This window comes from Zootermopsis nevadensis, unplaced genomic scaffold, assembly GCF_977971745.1.
Source record: "Zootermopsis nevadensis isolate Lab colony 2312 unplaced genomic scaffold, Znev_1.0 Znev_ptg000013l, whole genome shotgun sequence".
NCBI lineage: Eukaryota > Metazoa > Arthropoda > Insecta > Blattodea > Termopsidae > Zootermopsis > Zootermopsis nevadensis.
The window spans coordinates 16,548,580-16,568,696 of NW_028259145.1; the positions used below are offsets into that span (position 1 = coordinate 16,548,580).

The window sequence follows — 20,117 nt, forward strand, 5'->3', positions numbered from 1 at the left end:
TGTAAATTGTTCACATAATTTATTAACTAAATTACTGAAAATGTATTTCGATAACCAAAGCTAAGTTTATTATTATTATTGTAATTAAAGTTTCATTTTGTATGTATTCTTTATATTTAACTGATTTTAATTTAATTATTATATACTTAGGCATATTATTCAGCTCATTTGCTCGTTGATTATTAGCAATAAATGAGTCGAATTATTTGTACATTTATATAATTAGTATATTTATTTGTTTTTTGTATTTTGATGTTTCACTTTTAGGAATATTACTTAGCTCAATTACTGTTAATTATTTTTAATAAATTAATGAATTGATATATTATCATTATTATATTGTACATTTATATATTTAGTTCATTGTTTGCTTGTTTGTTTGTTTTGTATTGTTATATTTATTGTTAGTACTTGGCTGTAATTGGCCTTCTGGCTGTTGATACAGCACACTAATAATAAAGAATTGAATTGTATTGAATAATCACCCATGGTGTTACAATTCATGAACTTACCGGTGTAAGCTCAAGGCTCTGTTCAACTGTGAACTTGGGGATGACAACTTCAACAGCTCTCAGAGAGTCTTCCTCTACGATATCCTGCAGACCCTCTACAGACAGCTGCTTAATGACAGCCTCAATGCCATTTGACTTGGCATAAGGAGGTAGGAAGATAAACATGCTGACCTCACTCCCCTTATACGGAAGCTCCAGTACATGTGCACCCAGATTCTCTGATACAACTGTGGACAGAAATTTTAGACTCGGATTCTCCGCAAACTGCACACATATTTTAGAAGATTACATGCTTAAAGTGCACAGCCATGTAGCAGAACATTTAAGGTTCTCACAGTGGTTAGTATGAAGATGGCAGACTTCTGAGTTGTTGCACTGTGTAGTCTGGTGGCAGCAAGTACCAATAAAATGCTGGTAGATGGCTATAAGATTACGCAGCGCAACAACCCAGAAGCCCACCAATTTCATACTCACTGCCATCAGAACCTGAAACATCACATAAATGTCATTAATGTAAAGTACAGGTAGCCGCCCTCGATTTGCACCGATTCAGAATAACGCCGATTTTGAAACAAGCAACTCAAAAGGTGAAAAAATATATTTTACTATTATTTATAACGTTTTACAATGTTTCTCGTAATGATTCTTATACTAAATCGTAATTCTTACATCGCTGATTCTGAATAAAAATTATAAATACAGTCATCTCTGCAATTACGTAAGTTTCGTTAACGCGAATTTGCTCCAATGACATCGATGAATCGGTAAAAGCTGTTTGTGAAATGAAAACTTTTGCATATGCGAGTTTGCTCTTATGCAGTTTCATTCCTGGCGCTTTAAACTTTCAAAGGACTAATTTAATCTCTGCGGAGGTACCGGGGTTATTTTTACTACGCGATTTTCTATAGGTCGGCGTCTTACATGAATGCAATTATCGCATAACAGCAGAGATGACTGTACACATCAATCACATGAAAGGATCGCAGGACCAACGAATTGCCGATTGTATAAAATATATTTTTTAAATTCCCTTTATTTTATTTACGTTATTTCAGAACTTTAAATGTAAAGCCATTATATTACTCGTCAATGTTTGGGAACACATGTCATTGACTTCCCATTGATTTACATTATAAAAGAGTTTCAATTTACACCGATTCCGTTTACACCGGTTCGTCCAGGAAAGCATCCCCGGCGTAAATCGAGGGCTATCTGTAGTGAACAATTAAGTTCAAAATGTGTTCTCCATTGAACTGTATTTTTACAATCTTGCAGCGCAGTCTGCATCCATGTGTCTTCTATTAACCTGTACTCTGAAACTACATTTATTTATTGGTAATTACACTATTATTGACAATATAATGCCATTTATTACAGAATGAGACCACTGCACATTAGAATACCAAAGATTCGTGATCATTTGCATCGTAACTACAAGTTTAATTTCTGTGTACTGTAATAATTCAGTCAGCCATGTTGCTTAATGTGTTTTCTCAATAAATTTTTCACAGAATATTCTACTAAAATTTACAAAAATACGTCAGACTGCTTACTGTGGTTGAACGTCCCCTTCTGCTTCATCATGTCAACAAGAGTCTGTTTGGTGTGTGACACATAGAACACATCCTTGCGCGTATGTTCTGGCAAAAACTGTGACTTCCAAAGACCTTTGAAGTATGCTGCATTTGCCTGAAATACAAAGTCACTTATTCCAACATTTTCTGTTAAATAACAGACAACAATGTTTACTCCCAAAAGTACGTATTTTAATGATAGATTGTAAACTGGAGCTCGCATGTAAAATTTTGAATTATTTTCTCTCCCACTATAGGCCACGTAGGCGCTTGGGAGGAGAGGAGGTGTAGCTTGTACTCATTCTTAACCTCGACACTAGGTGGGGTGAGTGGTCAGCGTCAAGCCTCGGCGGCAACTTACCCTCCGGAAAGGACCCCGGTATCCATTGGACAGGAGGTTGGGTGGGCCCTAGAACAGGTATGGACACAGAGGCTAGAGGAAAACCCCTCTGGCCCTGTCGGAGATCGAACCCCGGTCCTCTAATCCGTAATTTGTCAAAATATTGACTGAGTTTCCCCAATAAAGATAAATTACAATCATATCTACAAGTTGTGTGTGAATCATATCTGAGTCTTTTAATTAACATTATACACAGTAACATTAACATTATAAACCATGTATTTGACAGAGTACTCTTAAACATAAAAATAAGGTAAATGTCTTGTGCAGAGATCTGAATTGAAAGGAGGTTGTTTAAACTTATTAAAAATCATTTTTTTACGAAAAATAACGTTATCATATGCTGAAAAACGTAAGTTCTGATCAGCAGTCTGCCAGCAGACGGTAAATTCTGAAAACAGTCACACTTCTGAAGTGCTATATCGATCATCTACACCTAGAATTGTAAAGTGTAAATGAAACTGAAATGGTAATGACAATTTTTCTTATATCTCCGCAATATTTAAATTTCAGCCTTTCTCAAGTTGCTATTGCATACGCAGTCGGACGGACAGACGGACGGAGCTATTTAATAGGCATTCACTTTCCTAGAAAGAAAATGTACATTTTCAAACTGGTTCTAGAGGGTTACAGGACTGCCAGAGTGTATCTACCAGTTGCATATCCTTTTAGCACAGAAGCGAACCTTTCTGTCAACTGGACCAGTTCTAGGTACTTCGCTGAAATTCGCCTGTTTCCGTCTTACCAGCACGAGTTCTGTGTCGGCCGTGATCCTGTCCTTCGGGATGAGGTCCTGGATGTGGCGCTTGGTTTGTATCTCCACCCAGTTGTTGATGTTTTGTCTTACAGCCTCTGGATTCGCAACGAAGTCCACGGGTTCAACCTCATCCTCAAACAAGTGTGCTATGCAATCCCTCAGTTTCAGTCGCTTCGCAATGAAGAGCTTGTTAGCCGACCGCAGCTCGTAGCTCTCTGATCCATTTATCTCTCGCATGCTCTGGAAGTACTTTTCGAACCTGTACGCCTGCATTGTGCTGATCTTGCTCTGCACAGCAAAGAAAATTAAGCTCTCACGTATTATAATAATAACAACAACATTAAAAAGTGTTTTAAATGAATAAGGTGTGGGTGTACTAGTTTCATCCTGTGCAAAATGACTTCTTATGAATATTATAATGAACTTTCGGGTTCAACAAACGCCACAGAATTTCTCGAAAATGTGAGAGACTATCATATTCTCTATACGATACAATCGGAATTTTTTCTTTGTCATAAGCTCCCAGTTGCCAACTGGGAGCTTAAGACAGTCACTAGGGTCCAAGAAATGAGCCCGTAATAACAGTACTTGATTCTGGCACGGGGCAAGTGGAGTTTCCTTTCAAGTGACAGTGGGCTCCTAAGCACAACACATTTCGCTATTTCTGATCGTTGATTTGTGAGTTTGGATAGAACCTAACATACTCTATCTCCCCACATTCAAAGGCGCAGAGTAACTCATTATAGACCAACCTGAGATTCTGGAATCCTAAGAGCTGCCTTGAGCGACAGCTCTGTTTGATTCGCAGCGCCAAAGTACGCCAACAGAAGTGCGTTGTAAACGCTGTAGGGTGAAAAGAAGACGTTGCCTGTGGGGTTGTCTGCGACTGCTTCCCGAAGCATCGCCAAGCTGAAGGCCTGCTCCCCTATGAACAAGTCTTGTCGGGTGTTTGGGCTGTTCTGAACCTTGGTGTCATCGGGGCTGAAGCACTGCTGTACACTCAAACCGGGAAGCAACACAGCTGTCAATCCTACGACCAGTGCGATGATCATCTGCACCAAAAACACACACGTTAAGTAAGGACAATATGACCGTTCCTTCTTCACCGGGGGCTCTTCATAAAGTAAAATGTACTAACGTAACAAAAATACTTTTTCACAACAATTTTATTTAACCGTATATTCCCGTTGTCCAAACAAGTAACCAAAAGAACCGGTTTTCACAAGTCGTATTTTAATAAAATCTGCTGAAATAATAAAACTGCTTCATTATTCTTTACCACCTCACTGAAGGCCTGATACAACCTCTTACTCTAAACTGAAGATACTCGACTTCTGCGTTATTGCTCAGTGTATTCTGGTAGAAGCCTAACTATTCATCGCCCATCATCAGGGCGATGACTCACCTCTCTGATGATAAAGGCAAGTCAGTATTGTCAGTGTGATTAAGTGTGAGAAGAATGAGATGGGCTGGGCATGTAGCCCGCATGGATGGTACAAGAGGTGTGCACCGGGTACTGGTTGGGAAACCTGAAGGGAAGAGAACGCTGGGGAGACCTAGACGTAGATGGGAGGATAATCTCAGGCGGGATCTATGGGAGATAGGAGTTGAAGGAGACTGGATTTTGTTGGCCGAGGACAGGGTCCAGTGGAGGGCTTTGGTTAATTCGGTGATGAACCTTCGGGTTCGGTAAGCCATCTAGTTAGTTAAGCACCTCTGAAACGTCGGTAAACTTCTACCAAATTACTCGGCGCAAGAACTGATAAAGGCAGCCATCTTCAATCTCCCCAGCTGGTCATAAATCTGCTTTAACTTCATACTTTCAAAACATGCACATGAAATGTTGCATCTGTTATCTTCCTACAGATTGGAAAAGTCTGCTTTAACCCTAGGCAGAAGTCACACGTGACTAGTGGGTCAACTTGAAGATCGTTGCCCTCGTTGAACACATCAGTACACGTCATCGACGGAAGGTGAACTCTAATGACGCGACAGCAGTAGTATCACGTATTGCGGCCATCTTCATCCACGTCACAGAACTCGTTAAATGACCCACATGCAAGTTGCCACCCACTCCAATCATTTCGGAACACGAACATAAGCAGACGTAGAGTCTTGATCTGGATAGTCGGAATGTGGGCTCTACTGTCTATGATTCTGTATTCATCGTTGGAGTCTACACGCATATATACATCCACAAATTACATTATTGACAGAGCTCTTCAGCAATAAGCAACGTGCACACACGTATAGGACATTTTTGTCTGCATTTCGTTAAAATATACGTAAGGATTACGAACCAATTTTTCGATTTTATTTAACGAAACAGCACATCGTACCAAAGGAATTAAGAAAGACAAGTGACTTAAAATACACATTTCTGTAAAATCTAAGACTTTATTTGGATTGTTTTCTATGTGCTTTATAATGATTTAAATAGAATAACAATTTTTAAATCTGTTGTGGACAATATTATTGCGACTAGCCTCAACAAAATATCTATCTATGTCGCCAATAAATAAAAGCCAATGCCGGCAATTATGTGTACTCCACTAAAGGAGGCATGTCAAACTCGCCCCCATTTTCGACTTTTTGTGCAGCCCGATTCAATTTTTGAATTACGTATAATATGCTGCCCCAATATCCCAATGTTAGTACATTTTAAGTTCCAAATACATGAAGATTTCTGTCTTCTGGGTTGTTGCGATGAATCGCCCTGATGACGGAGGCAGTATGACCTCTGAAACGTTGGTAAACATCGACCAGACTACACAGCGCAACAACCCAGAAGACGGAAATCTTCATACTCATCGCCCTGATGACGGAGGCAGTATGACCTCTGAAACGTTGGTTAACATCGACCAGACTACACAGCGCAACAACCCAGAAGACAGAAATCTTCATATTCACCGCTGTAAAACCTCAAATCTTACTTGCAAATACATGTCAAACTGCAACTTGTTTACCGCTGTTCTATATTTAAATGAAATAAGATGGAAACGTGCTTAAATGAAATTCATATTTTCATGTGCTTGTCGGAAAACACAGGGGCGAATAATAGCATCTTGTGCTGAAGCTTGGAATTGGTCAAAGAAAGCGGTTATGGTTTTCCCCAGCCCTGTGTGGGGCCCCCGCCCGATTAGTCGCCTCTCTTCCAAGCCGTCAGTAGACGTCGACTTTAACACGCCTGCTTTAGAGTTTACACATTACCACTCTTGATTAAAGTATGCAGTGGAGACGTAATGAAGTGCACGCATAAATTCCATTTTCTATTTCTAATAGTCACGTAAATCCTGTACTATCACGGAATGTCACGTCGCGTGTTCGCATTCCTGCAGCGTATTCGGTAGGTCCCTGATTCTGTGACCGGAGGTAATCTATACTCGGTAAAATATCAGTGGGTTTTCTCAGTCTCTCCAGGCACATTCCGGTGTAGCACCTTAAATAGGCCATGACTTCTCTTTCATTCAGTTCATCCTGACATGCTATGCAACATGTGGTGTTTAAAAAGCGCCGATACGTGATCCAAGGACAGAAATAACAACACCACACCACATGTAGACCCTACATTAAGAACTATTTGGAAAGACGAAAGACTTGTGTCCCTGAAATAAGAACGGTAGCATTTCTGTTTCTGCCTAGTTTCAATCAACTATCTACATGGAACGGAATTCTTCTTAGTAGACTGATGGCCCATTACTGTGTTCACAAGAGCCCACCACTAGACTATATCCAGATTAATTTGCATCCATCCTCATACTCACATTGTAATCCTCTAAGATCCAGTTTAATATTATCCTTACATCTGACCCTATGTCTCCCGACTAGTGTATACCTTCAGATTTTCGGAATAAAATTTTATGCGCATTTCTCACATCCCCATACTGTATGTCCCTCCCATCAAGCAAAGATTTATAAAATTCCGCAGAATACGAATTGCATATTTCACGTTTATTTAACGACGACGTTAAAACAATGTGGACTCACGTCGGTCTTGCGCGCAGATGCCGACATACACCATTTAAACTGTTTGTCAATGAATTTGCATTCGATATTACATGAAACTAAGGAAATGTCATCACAGTGATTCAAACACTCTTTGAAGGCCTTGAGTCAAGGCCTCCTGTGACTTCCTGTTCCTGTAAATAACCCAGCGTTGTGCAAAATGGGCCTATGTTGTAATGAATACCGGATTTACCGACAAATCCCTGCAGTTTGTAAAACATCCTGAACTACAGGATACAAGGTGCTTCTCGTCGCAGGTAACTCCTAAAACATCCGTTTATAGGACAATGAGACCTATGGGCACCGAATTATTTGACGTTCAGTGTCTCGATTTCGTGACTCAGAAGAAACTTCATTCTTCTTCCTAAACATCAGTAAAAGAGGGATCTTCGAAACGGATATGTAGTTTGTTTCATCGGGAACAGAGAGATTACAATATAACTGCAAGAAACTTCAATTTTGAAACAAAATGTTCTCTAGCTGCAACTTTATAGTAACAAATTAATGGCAGCTTTATTATAATTTTTGGCCAAATAATCACACACAGGAGTTAATTAAGTCCCTGTGGGGTGTGCGGTCTGGGGAGTCACGTGCTGTATTACTAGCAGAACGAAGAACATGAAGGTAATATTTTATAACACTGGAGTACTGTAATACTTTTTAAACATTCTCTCAAGTATCAGCCTGAGAGAATTGTGTTTTTATGGAAGTGATCTTTAAGGAATCTTTAAGATACGTACATAATAACTACACAATGCTAGCAGATTTCAATAATTTCAATACCTACAAAGTTTGCGCCATCAAAAGCATTGTCCAGACTCCTGTCATGCAGCTCGTATCTGTGCGATTTATAACGCATTACTTTCGTAAACAGCGGGTAGACGAAATCAGTAAATAGAACGCGCCTCTTTCAATGCCATGAGGCAGGACGGTGATGTTATTTAAAAGCAGCGATAATTTGAAATACGCTGTAGAAATTTTAGTGTAAACAAGTGATGAGTTAAGATACTACCATACCTTTAAAACTCTATAAAGTTTAAAAAATATATTTTGTTTCCTCGTAAGCTCGTACAGGAATGCTACACTTTAAAGTTCGGCCATCTCCCCTACGTTACCAGCTTCTGTGGAGACACGTTTTTTTTTTAGATCAACCCACTTAATTCCATAATACTAGAATCTCATCACAGTAACAACAAAAGCTCATTACTGCACCAGATCCTGAGTCGAGTCATTTCGATTCATAGTTTCTAAACCTATTCCATAAGACAAGAAGAAATCCACCGATCTTTCACATGTAACTCACCCACTAGTATGCCCAGAAAAATACTTTTTACATATATTGCTTCTCCAACGAAGCCGCATGAGATTATCGGCTGAAAACCAGTGAGCGTGGACGTCAGCAGTGGTGTAGGACGAACAATAATTCTTTCGTGAAACAATACGTGGGGTAATCAGTTGTCAAGGTTGCTGGATGCTGTATCAAGGAATACCAAGCACACACAGAAAACCAACTTCGCTTGGGCAAGGAGAAAGCTATGCCTTCGCGAGCTAGACACCACAGCCCGAGTCTGCGTACGTGGAATTTGACCTGGATTCAAACGTATTTCACTGTATGAAGAAGATTCAGTGCATAGAAAACACATTTTCAGCAGACGGCAGGCAGTTTCTTTTCTGTTGGTGTTTCACGTCAAAACCCGAAAGCTAACCTACGAAAACGAAAAACAATGAATAATATAAAAATCAGACTTGATCTCATTATGGCTTCATATTTTTAAACAGGGGTTGGCTAACCCACATGTGCTTAGTTATGTTTAAATTCGGAATTAGATCAAAACGTTCAATTGCATGTCCATGCTGTAAAGACTTCTCAGTTACTCCCAGGTCTTCAATCTCAAATCAGTGTTCACAAAAGTTAGCTTTCCTGTAGATTTATTGTTTAGATTTATTTAACGACGTTTTTCAACTGCGCTGGCAAAACACCATTTAAAGTGAGCATGACTGGACAGTATACTAATAAAGATGATGTGGCATGTTTCAGGTACTATCACAACATTCACCTAGAGGAATCGAGAAAACACTCACAATCCTTCACAATAGCCTATTGTCAAGCGCAATTATTTAACCAGCGACGCTCTCCAAATGCGATTCGTAAAGCTACGAATACGGAAGAGCTGGTTAAGTAATAGAAATCAGACACGCTTGACATTACATCTCTCTTTTATAAATATTATAACACGTCATATCCACTTAGATTCACATTCGAACAGAAATGAGTCAAACACTGAATGAATTAATAAATGCTTCAAAGTATTTTCACCAACAGCACAATTACGCTAAGTGAAGGAAACGTCATTCTTCTCCACATCTTGTGCAGGTTCTAAAATGTCGACTATTTAACACGACACACGCACACACAACATTCCAAATTGCGTATTTAGTGCCACAACAAAATAATGTAATAATAACACAGCAAAAATAGGAACAAAGAAATCTGAATTCGAAAATAAAGCTTTCATACTCTGACAACAAAAATCTCCAAAATCTAATCGCTTTTAGGCTTGACTGCAATTCTTCGGTGTGCTTATTAAAGTCGTTCCGTCCACTTGTATGCACGTAACTAGTGAGTGGCTAAACGAATTTTCATCACCAACATCGAGGTACTTAGCCAGAGGATCTACTTTCTTTTCATCCGCGTGGAAGTAACTGGGTGAGGAATCCTCAACAGGAAATTTCCAAGGTCAATTTCAGGAGAACGGGCCTCAGGCATCACGGCATCTTAATTTCGCAAAAACATACGATCATAGGCCTCAGCACTTGATACTTATCAAACAGCACAGGAAACCCAAACATTTTCACCGGCACACACATGCAGGGCAGTTTTCGGGTTTCGACCCTTCGCTCCTGCAATCCCCCTTCAGGAAAAAAAACAAATACAATTTTGTTCTCGATTTCATTCTTTTATTGTAGCTACTTACCAAGCTACAGAAACCACGTTCACCGGGAATCGAACCCGCTGCAGATTTTCGGGATTGTGGCTTTTCCTGTAACCTCCTCTTTAAATGAAACAACTTGGGTTTTGGCGCCGTTTATCTATCGTGCTTAGATTCTGAACTACAGAAACCTCTCAGCCGCCATGTTAGTATCCTTATGATAGAATTAAAATATGTCATTTTCGGTCAAGTCAACAAATGACTGACATGCGTCATTCTTCGTATTTTTCTACACGAATGCTAGAAAAGTACCTTCAAATAGAACAAAACCGATTTTTTTTCCAAAACTCTGCCCGTTCATCACATTCATAGCCATTTTCTTATTATATTCTACACCACACAACTTATTTAATTAAAACAACATCGCTAAATGCCTAATAATTAATCATAAATTAAGACTCCGTGATGGCGTGCACTACACAAAGAATTTTACGAGAACGGTCCACGTGACTGTAAAGTTACCGAGATGGAAAGCAAATAAATGGTCAAAGTCGCAATTACAGAGATGTCTCAAGCCTCGTTCCTGTTAGGAATAAGAACAGGTAGTCACAGGCATCATCTGAAGTAAGAACACCTTAGTTTACGACCAGAACTTTTATTAACAGGTTAGGAAGACATTAATCTGTCCTTCCAGTTAACTCATATGTTGCGATGTAAATATTTTTTGCTCAAATAATGAAGAAAGAGGTAATTTCTAACGATGACAAGTCGTGTTTGCGTTTGGCAATGTCCGAGCATGCGACAGATATGTTGCCCGAACAAGCTTTATTTCTCAAGGCTGACACGACCTCCATTCAACAAATGGTGACGATGGGGATTCCCAGACAGTCTCCTGGAGGGGAACTGCTGGCATTTGCATACCATTAGCAAGTAGATGATTCTAAATCCGCAAACTCTCTTAATGTTGACTTCGCATCACCTCAAAGTATGGTGGTTTGGCATTTTGTCTTACGTATTAAAAGTTTTAATTGTATACCCAAGTGTTTCTGAGGTCAAATACCTTGGCATTCCTTTCTTTGAAAAATACATATCATCAGTTATTAAACCGTAGCTGATTGTTACAAACACAATCCTTGAATTCAGATATCAAAGATGCAGCCTTTATTCTAAAATATCAAAATACACAAATTTTACACCACCAAAAGGTTTCGTTCAGCTTTTGATTGATCTCTAATTCTGATTACTTTAACAGAAATTATTCGGTTTCATTTAATAATAGATCATCTTCTAGCATTAGCCTTACTATGCGTATCTCTGTCTAACAGAATCTTCACATATATGAATTTCTGCTATATTTATTGGCCCATAATGTAGATGAAACAGGTCCTTAGACTTATGATAAAGTTGGCCTTTCTGGTTTTTGGTAAAAAAAACGTACAAAGCGCGTGTGTATGTGTGTGTAGTCCTACAAATTATTAAATAAAAAAACTGAAGATTTTGGACGAAAATCCTCACGAAAATGCACGCTGATACACAAAGTAAGCATTCAACAAAATAATATTAAAAATGTGATGACTGACGTGACTAAAAAACTTCAGTGGTTCACCCATGTTTTTCAACAATGAAACATCGAATTTTATAACCATCGTGTTGAGATTCAATTGACACAACCGGAGGAACGTTTTGGTTAGTGACACGGATCTTTCTAAAGAAAGGGAGATCTACTTGCAACTGTTCATGTTGAAATACCTCAATATCATTTATTATAATACCCGCAGAACACATCAACAGTTCCACACCCGCACAAAACTACAAGAGAAACTGCAGCTCTTTACCTGCTAATATGATATTTTTAAATTGCATGGTAGTAAGCATTTCCAAAATTTGCCGAACACCAAGAATTTTCATTAAATACAATCGTTTATGATAAGCACTCAAACTTCTCGTTCCTGTCCGAAGTAACACTTCCCGGAGGAAAGTCATGTTGCTTTAACTTCACTGTACATTTCTTGAACACGTGACGAGAATAACTAAGTGGCATCAGGCATCAACAAGAATCCACAGCAAAGAAGGCGTTATTTTCCTTTAGCGCAAAAAATTAGCACATAAGATTTGCGTCGAGAGATGAGACAAACATTACTTCTGTCAGAAAACGTTAAAATAACAGACCACCTGCAAGACCTAGAAGTAGATATAATATAAAATTGGCCTTAAAGGTAAAGGGTGAAATCATGTGGGCTCAGCGACTAGAACGGGCTCTTGCGAATACAATAACGAACATTCTGGTTCCATGAAAAACGAAGAATTTCTTGACGAACAGCGTGACTATTGGGTTCTAAAGAAGAATCTGGAATTTAATGAGACGTCATGTTGAAAATATAATTTATATCGGGCAGAAACATAACTATCATAGTTAAAAGCACAGAAACTCTACTACAGATGATAGGGACAAGGCTGAATTACAAGTAAACGCAGAAAAAACCAAATTCTGGCACAGTGCGTGATCAAGTGAGGTACGTGTAAGCGATGAACATCTCTACCGATGAATACAAACGGGCTTCATGGAAAACCGGGTGTTACAAAATACCCGGATCTTCGGGCCATTGACTTTCCAAGCGTTGCACAACTTAGGTTTAAATAATTTACAATCATGCTTGTCTTTATTATCATTCACACACCAAACGAAAGTTAACCCGTGCAGTGGCCTACTTTTCAATAAGCGGAAGTCTTTAAATGAAACCGGAAGAACACGCCCTTCTGAGACGCATCCCATGATGAGGTTTGAGCAAAATGTGTCATGCACATCAGCAATTTTCCGTCGATTAATATCAGTTTTAGGTCGCGGGTCTGTTATTCACTCTACTAGAAAGTAGGAAAACAGAAAACCTAAAACTATCATCTTTGGTTTACTGAAGTCAGTAACGTTGAAATATGAGAGAACTCTATTGAATCCACGGTGTAAATTCGGGGTACGAAATACCGTACGTTTCAAACTGAACTTTTCCTTACGATGTGCTTTATAGAAAGTCTCCGCTGACAGTTCGTTCTATCTGGAAGATTAGACCTTCTCGGTTACTAGAGCATACAGAACTTTCCTTCACGTTGTACCAGTAAAATAGTTACGATTAGAAATTTTGTTGGACATTGATTTATTGTAGGCTTGAGTTATACTCAAACAAATAATAAGTTAGCTGATGAAATAAATGGCACAATCAGTAGACTAAATGCGGGGAAGTGCCAGGAACTTTTATGACTCAAGACACAATAAAAATATTCTGACGCACAGACTGAAACACAAATTATTTTCCTTTCATTCCCACAAATTTCATTCAAGAAAATACTGGTAAAAGGATATTTTCGAAACTCGCCCGCAACGCTCAAATTTCTGACCAACACAGAGGATCGGAAGGAGACTGAAAATACGAGTGCACTAATTTGCAAGGCATAAAATTCGGAATTTACAAATAATCCAGCAAAATAATAAAATAAACTACCTTTTAAATTATAAAGTTTAAGGATGATACTCATTCATAAATCTCAGTATTCGATGACGTCACTTTAATAATTCTTTCCACAGTGAAGACGAAGGTGCAATATTTTTGTCGTAACCATACCGACGTCGGGTGGTGTTTACAGTACTTTTATACCAAATACAATTCACTTACTTAACTTCCTATATGTTTAGTACTGTTAAAGATTCTTAGAAATGAATTCCGCACACAAATTTCACATCTAAAAGTACAAACAACCAACATTTTCACTGCTGTGAAGATCTAAAATCTTATAACAGTAAAAATCACACCATATTTTGAACATTCTTCAATTAAAAATGGTATTACTCGAAACAGTCTGTTAAAATTTGCATGCAAATCTATCCAGATATAAATTTATCGATTATATCTGGAATCCATACTTGGTTTCAGCGACTTAAGTTAATTATAAAACAAATTCCTTTACGTGACTTACATCAAACAATAGATTTAGTATTCACACTTTACGTGAAATCAAGCGACATATGGCAGAAAATTACTCGAAATAAGCTGGCATACAACATAATGCGTTACATTTATTATTTCAAAACTTGTTAATATTGCAAACACAGAGGGAACTTTTTTTTACATTCTCCCCGCGATTAGAACTTGTGTCCAGTAATGTATCCTCTGGCTGTGGTCCTTTAATATTACTCACCTTCTGTTGTCGAAAATTCTCTCCGTATAAAAGATACATATGGAGTCTCGTTGATTTATGGACGACCTATTAAATAAAGTAGACTAAATACCTGACTGCACACTGTCCAAAACACTGCATACGTATAACTCTTGTATTAATGAATATACCTTGATTAAACGCAATACAGCTACAGTGTCACAAAAACCCGACTTCTTTCTTGGCCAGCTCAACAAGCACTGCTGACTGCTGACTGCTGATGTCACAGAACACGCTCTGCTGCGCCTCTGGGCTGTACTTCACCTGCTGATGATGATCCTTCACTGCATTCCGTCTCGCGTTGAAAGACCTCACATGAGTATAAAGGAACCAAGTCACACATTCATCTGCTTCCTAGATTGTTCCCATTCCAAGATCTGAATTCAAAACTGGTATTTCCTCATAAACATTCTGACCTCGCTTCGTCAATTTCGTTTGTGTTAACAAAAGCTTCTTTCTTTCTCCCCGCAAAGTGGAGCCTTATTCCTTGATAGGACATCGTACACATTTGGTTCTTCCTTACTTCTTTGGTCATCTTGCAGCTGACAATATCCGTAAGAACTTCTTTCCGTCTGCGTTGTTTTGTCCACCAGCCCGAAACCACAGAAATGACATAACAGCCATTAGATCATAAATGTTAATGGAGACTTCGTCCTTGTCCTTTCACATAACATTCTAACTTTATTTCACACAAAGACTATTAACTCTTTCAAGTCGAAGATCGTCTAAATAACATTTAAGAATCCAGCCGTACCGCAAAGAAAACACTACACTTCACAATAGCAACTATTCAGTGCCGAATATAATCCTTGTTTATGGTGAGAATCTTACGAAATACATACATGCATAATGCACAGATTTTGACGGCTGAAGCAAGTGGCACATATAGTTACCACTCTCTTTTGAAGGGTTAAAATAATTAAGACGTATATGGGCCATTACTGATTACATTTCTCTTAACAAAGTGATTTTCAACGTACAGCCCACCATACTTTCTTGTATATTATTTATAAAATTATTAATAATTTAAAATATCCTCAAAGCTGTAACATTAAAATGTTGTACTTTCATATACTTAAAAAATAGAAACATTAATAAGAATAGTTACTTCACAATCAAAATTTTCATTGATGTACATGTTTACACTATAACAAGAGTGTGGTTTATTTGTAAATAAGTCAAATTTAAGACAACGTTGCTTTTTTAGTTCATTCTTAAATAATACTCTTACAAAAAATTTAATCTTAAAATATATGTTGTTTTATTTAAACTACACAATATATAACTACCTAGAAATGTGCAATTCACTCAGCTGTATTTTCATCCACACCAATAAAACACGCTCACTGGACTATACTTAAAATATATTAATGTATGAGACTGGATTGGATGTGATGTACAAATCAAAATCCCAGATCCGATTACATTTCTGATCAGTAACACGAGAAATCGAATTTGCGAAAACTCGAAGTTAAAATTTCGTCACTAAATAAATCAGTTAACAAAACACTGATCTCGAATATGTAGTACATTCTTGCATTTCAAAGTTCCATCACTCTCACACGCCAGCAGACTTCTCTTTCTAACCCATTACGTCCCTCAACACTGATTCTCAGCTCTCATAAAACTTTCTCTTTTTCACCTAGCAAAAGGTTCAGTTACAAGAAAATATGTAATCTGTCGGCGAATGGAATTCTTCAAAACACAATTATATTAAATATTACCCTCTTTCCTGCTATATTTTCAAAACTGGACTTTGATATCACGAGGTTATGTGGGCCAAGTCACTGCCACTCGTTCTGTCGCCCCTTAGGTAAGATAACGGAGTATGCTTTCATTAAGAGCGGCAATTTTCACCAGGACAATTTTCAGGCGAGTTCACAACTAAAATTTGCCCAGAAAATCCTCGGTTTGGATACGGTCTAAAGCATTGATTTCAACGCCCTAATTTTATTTTTTTTAATTATTATTTTCCTATAATACTTCACACATCAAATTATTAACAATAGAACGGTTTTTAATTACATTACATTAAATGGCCAGTAGGTATAAAAACACTTCAAATGAAATTAGTAGTGATCAGGAAGACAAATATCACGCCAAAATAAAATATGTCTTATTTTATGGGGCCTCTGAGCTAAATTGTATTCTTAGAACCGTTTTTATATTACCTGATACGTCATGCGGAATGAAGCCGGTGGAACTGAAGCCACGCTTAATTTAACAGATTCCTTTTGTTTCATACAGGAAGCAAACAGAACAATAAAAGTGTTCAAACCACGACTTCTTCCGATATTTATAACAGGACACTGATGCCTACAATATCAACTTTGTCCATTCTTTCATTTGTTTTCTTTATAAATAAAAGTTTCTTTCTGTAGAATAAGCCGAAAGTCAAGGTCGAGTAATTAGCAATCCAGCTTTGTATTCGAGAGGTGGGGGGTTCGAATCTCGGCACTCAATTCTGTCATTCACACAGACTTTACTTTTAAATACACCTCTATTTCTTCATTCCACATCTTTCAAAATTAAAATTTATCTTACTATTCGACACCACGTAACAGGTACAGCTAAAAAAGCATCACTAAATAAATGTATAAATTTCGACTTACCTGTAGGAAAAGTATTTCCTCGCCCCGAACTCTAGCAATCCCACACAATGGGACAAGTCGACTTAATTCCACTTAAGGCACAAGTGTTATTTTGCTTCAAATTTACACAATTCTAAAGGGCTTTGACGACGGTAGATTAACAATTTTAAACTTCAAATGTATCTCAAGTGAAAGAGTGGCACCATCTATTGTACCACAGTTTCCTCGTTCTCCTTGACACAAAAAATGTATGTGTCATAAATTGGGTCAACTGAGCTTACTGTACATGCGAGGCCTTCAGACAACTATTTATTTTCAACCCATAGCATGCTGTCTGGCTCTGTCATCCAGTCCAGATCATTTGTGGTATCGTCTGTTTGAGAGTTACGTTCATTTCAATTAGTAAAGCTAAATTTTTCATGTTCCCTAATTACAGTCGTTCTGATACCAGAAGATGAAAACAAAACAGCTTTTCAGGTCCGCTGACAAAAAAATTAGTGAGCCAAGGAAGAGAACAAGGGAAATCCCTCAACCTCTGCGAAGGCTACCTAGAGTGCTTGAAGCATTGCACTAGTGGCGTCCACGAACACTGCACATGGTCCGTTACAGACCAAGTGGTCCACCCGCGGAACATCAACTAATACTTTTGGAATTTCCCACTGCTTCTTTTAATAAAACAAATGAATTAAATTGTTGACACATGAACATGCACATTCATCAAAATATGTTTTCCTGACACCGAAGGTCGCAGCGGTTAGACGCAAATTTCTTCTACGGAATTTCCACTCAGTCTCCTGCCCAACTGACATCGAAGGCTAAAGGCGACTGGAGCGTAAAGCTAACTACTCAGTTCAATCTAATACAGAGGTTAAAAACTGTGCACCATAGCGTCTCTATGTACCTTCGTATCATGATTTGTAAGAAATTATGTAATGGCCTATTCAAAAGTGATTATGATACTCACATAAAGTGTTATTTTGAACTAGCAAATGATCCGGTTTTTCGTTAGGATTCTTGTATATTCTTCCAACACACTCAAAGATAGAAAATGTAAAGTAGCCCGTGGTTCTTATTAAGCAACGACATGAAGAGGTGTGGGGGAGTGGAAGAATATCTCCACTGTTTCATGACCTCCGCGTCATATCCATCCACTTTAATTCCCAGAAAAAAGATTCCAACCATTTTGGTAGACTCTGGGTGGGCCCAAAAGTCGATCTAGACGCGGTGGCCAAGAGAAAAATATTTTGCCTCCGCCGGAAATCTAACCCCAGTAATCTAGCCCCAGCCTTTTCAAACATTCCGACAAACTACCACTGACATAAATTTATGTTATTGTGACATATATTTCCAGCGCCGCACAGCGATCGATTTATGCATTAAATATTTCCCAAACAAAGGTCGCTTTTCTAAAACATTTGTAGTCACTTAGCAACGAGACCAAAGACTATGAAGCGGGAAAAACTGGATATATTAAATACTTTGAATGAAAATATTCAAAATGTCTATTGTTCTTCACTTTTAAAGTTTGCGTTTATTTTTAATGAACAAATATTGTGTGCTGGTTACAGAAGTGCTTCATATAAGCTTTAAAACTTCAGTCCTAAAACCTGGAGCATAAAACATAAGTTCCTAATGAACTCAGTGGATATTTTATTCATAAACATCGAGTTTCAACTTGAACGTTGTATTCTCGACCCCGAAGTGGCTCATATGAAATCGCGTTTTTCATGGGAATAGACATTAAATTTAATTAATATTTCCCTGGAATTCTAAATAGCACTGTAATACGAAATACAATAGTACTCTGACTGACATTTCAGTTTACTCAACCTATCATCCGAAATAAAGATAGATAATAACAAGAATTTAATTTTTTTAATGAATGTCTACGAAGAGACTGTTATTTTCAGGTTGACTAAGTTAAAAAGGATCATACTGTGGAAACTGAGATGGAAGGTGTCTTCACACGAAATACAGGCAAGGTACTGTTTCAATGCCGCTGAGCAATCCGACGGTGCATTTGGTCTTGCTAAGAAAGCGCTGCCATCTTGATTGCCTTGGAATTTCGAGCTTTAATTAGCGTCAACACCAAATTCGGTTTAGCGTTCAAGCCTTGGTATTTTAGACCACAAGACAATAAAACTACTCAATTCTAAAAGTTTGTGACAATGGTGAGTTGTTGATTTAAACTCTTTTCTGGACATTATCCATCGTCTAACAATAAAACCACGACGTTTCGGGGATGGGTCTCTATTTCCGTCTTCAGCTAAAACCTACTCTGTTGGACCCAATCGATAGAGCTAGAACGTTCTTATTATACTGATAAGAGTCTACATTTTTGAGCGTAACTGTGCCTGTGCTATGTTTTCTCTTAATATTTTCTATAAGGAAGAAGAAACATGTTGTAGCTTAGCGTCATGTTCTCTCTGCAAGGATTATAATTTGATGTGCTTGAACTCTTCTGTCCACTTAAAATGTACACAATGCTTGAACGTAATTAATTAATTAATTACATTGCCGTAACTGGTTCAAATCTCATAGTTTATCTTCTTCAAGTAATAACATTGATTAGAACAAGCAGATAAGATATCAATCGACAGACTTTAATGCCCTCTGACAAAGTAATCACAATTTCAATCAGCGAGCAAAGCGTAAATGATACAGAGATGGGGCGCAACTGGGGAAGAACCAGAGTCCAACATTCTGCTGCGCACGACTTCACACTACGCTGTCCTCTGGGTTGTTGCGCCGTGTAGTTTGGTAGATGTTTACCGACGTTTCAGAGGTCATTGCTGCCTCCATCATCAGGGCGTCAGGGTTTCCGAAATTGTCGGGTACCTGCTCTGATGATGTAGGCAGGAAGTACCTCTGAAACGTCGGTAAACTTCTACCAGAGTACATGACGCAACAACCTAGTAGACAGCCATCTTCATATACGCCTCCGAGAGAACCTGAAATCTCATCTGTTATATACTGACCGACGTTTCAGAAGAGCTTATTACGACACGACTGGGGTAGTAAGCTCCCTGTAATGTCGATCGAGATCTATCAGACTACGCGGTGTTGCATCCCAGGAGACAGCCATCTTCATAGTCGTCGCCATGAGAAGCTCAGGCCCGTTAAATTACAGCAACGGACCGAA

The 20,117-nt window shown here is 38.3% G+C and overlaps 1 protein-coding gene across 5 annotated transcripts in view; it reads right to left on the reverse strand.

Annotated features, from left to right (window-relative positions):
- LOC110837569 (serine protease inhibitor 88Ea) overlaps window positions 1-20,117 on the reverse strand; it is a 76,852-nt gene that overhangs the window by 2,273 nt on the left and 54,462 nt on the right. For 2 of the 5 annotated variants that reach the window (XM_022079824.2, XM_022079827.2), the window contains 4 exons: window positions 3,996-4,295; window positions 3,232-3,531; window positions 2,066-2,201; window positions 513-739 (listed from right to left, as the gene is read on the reverse strand). In XM_022079824.2, the coding sequence (XP_021935516.1) occupies window positions 513-739; window positions 2,066-2,201; window positions 3,232-3,531; window positions 3,996-4,295 (963 nt within the window). The other 3 variants (XM_022079826.2, XM_022079825.2, XM_022079828.2) reach the window with 3 other exon arrangements.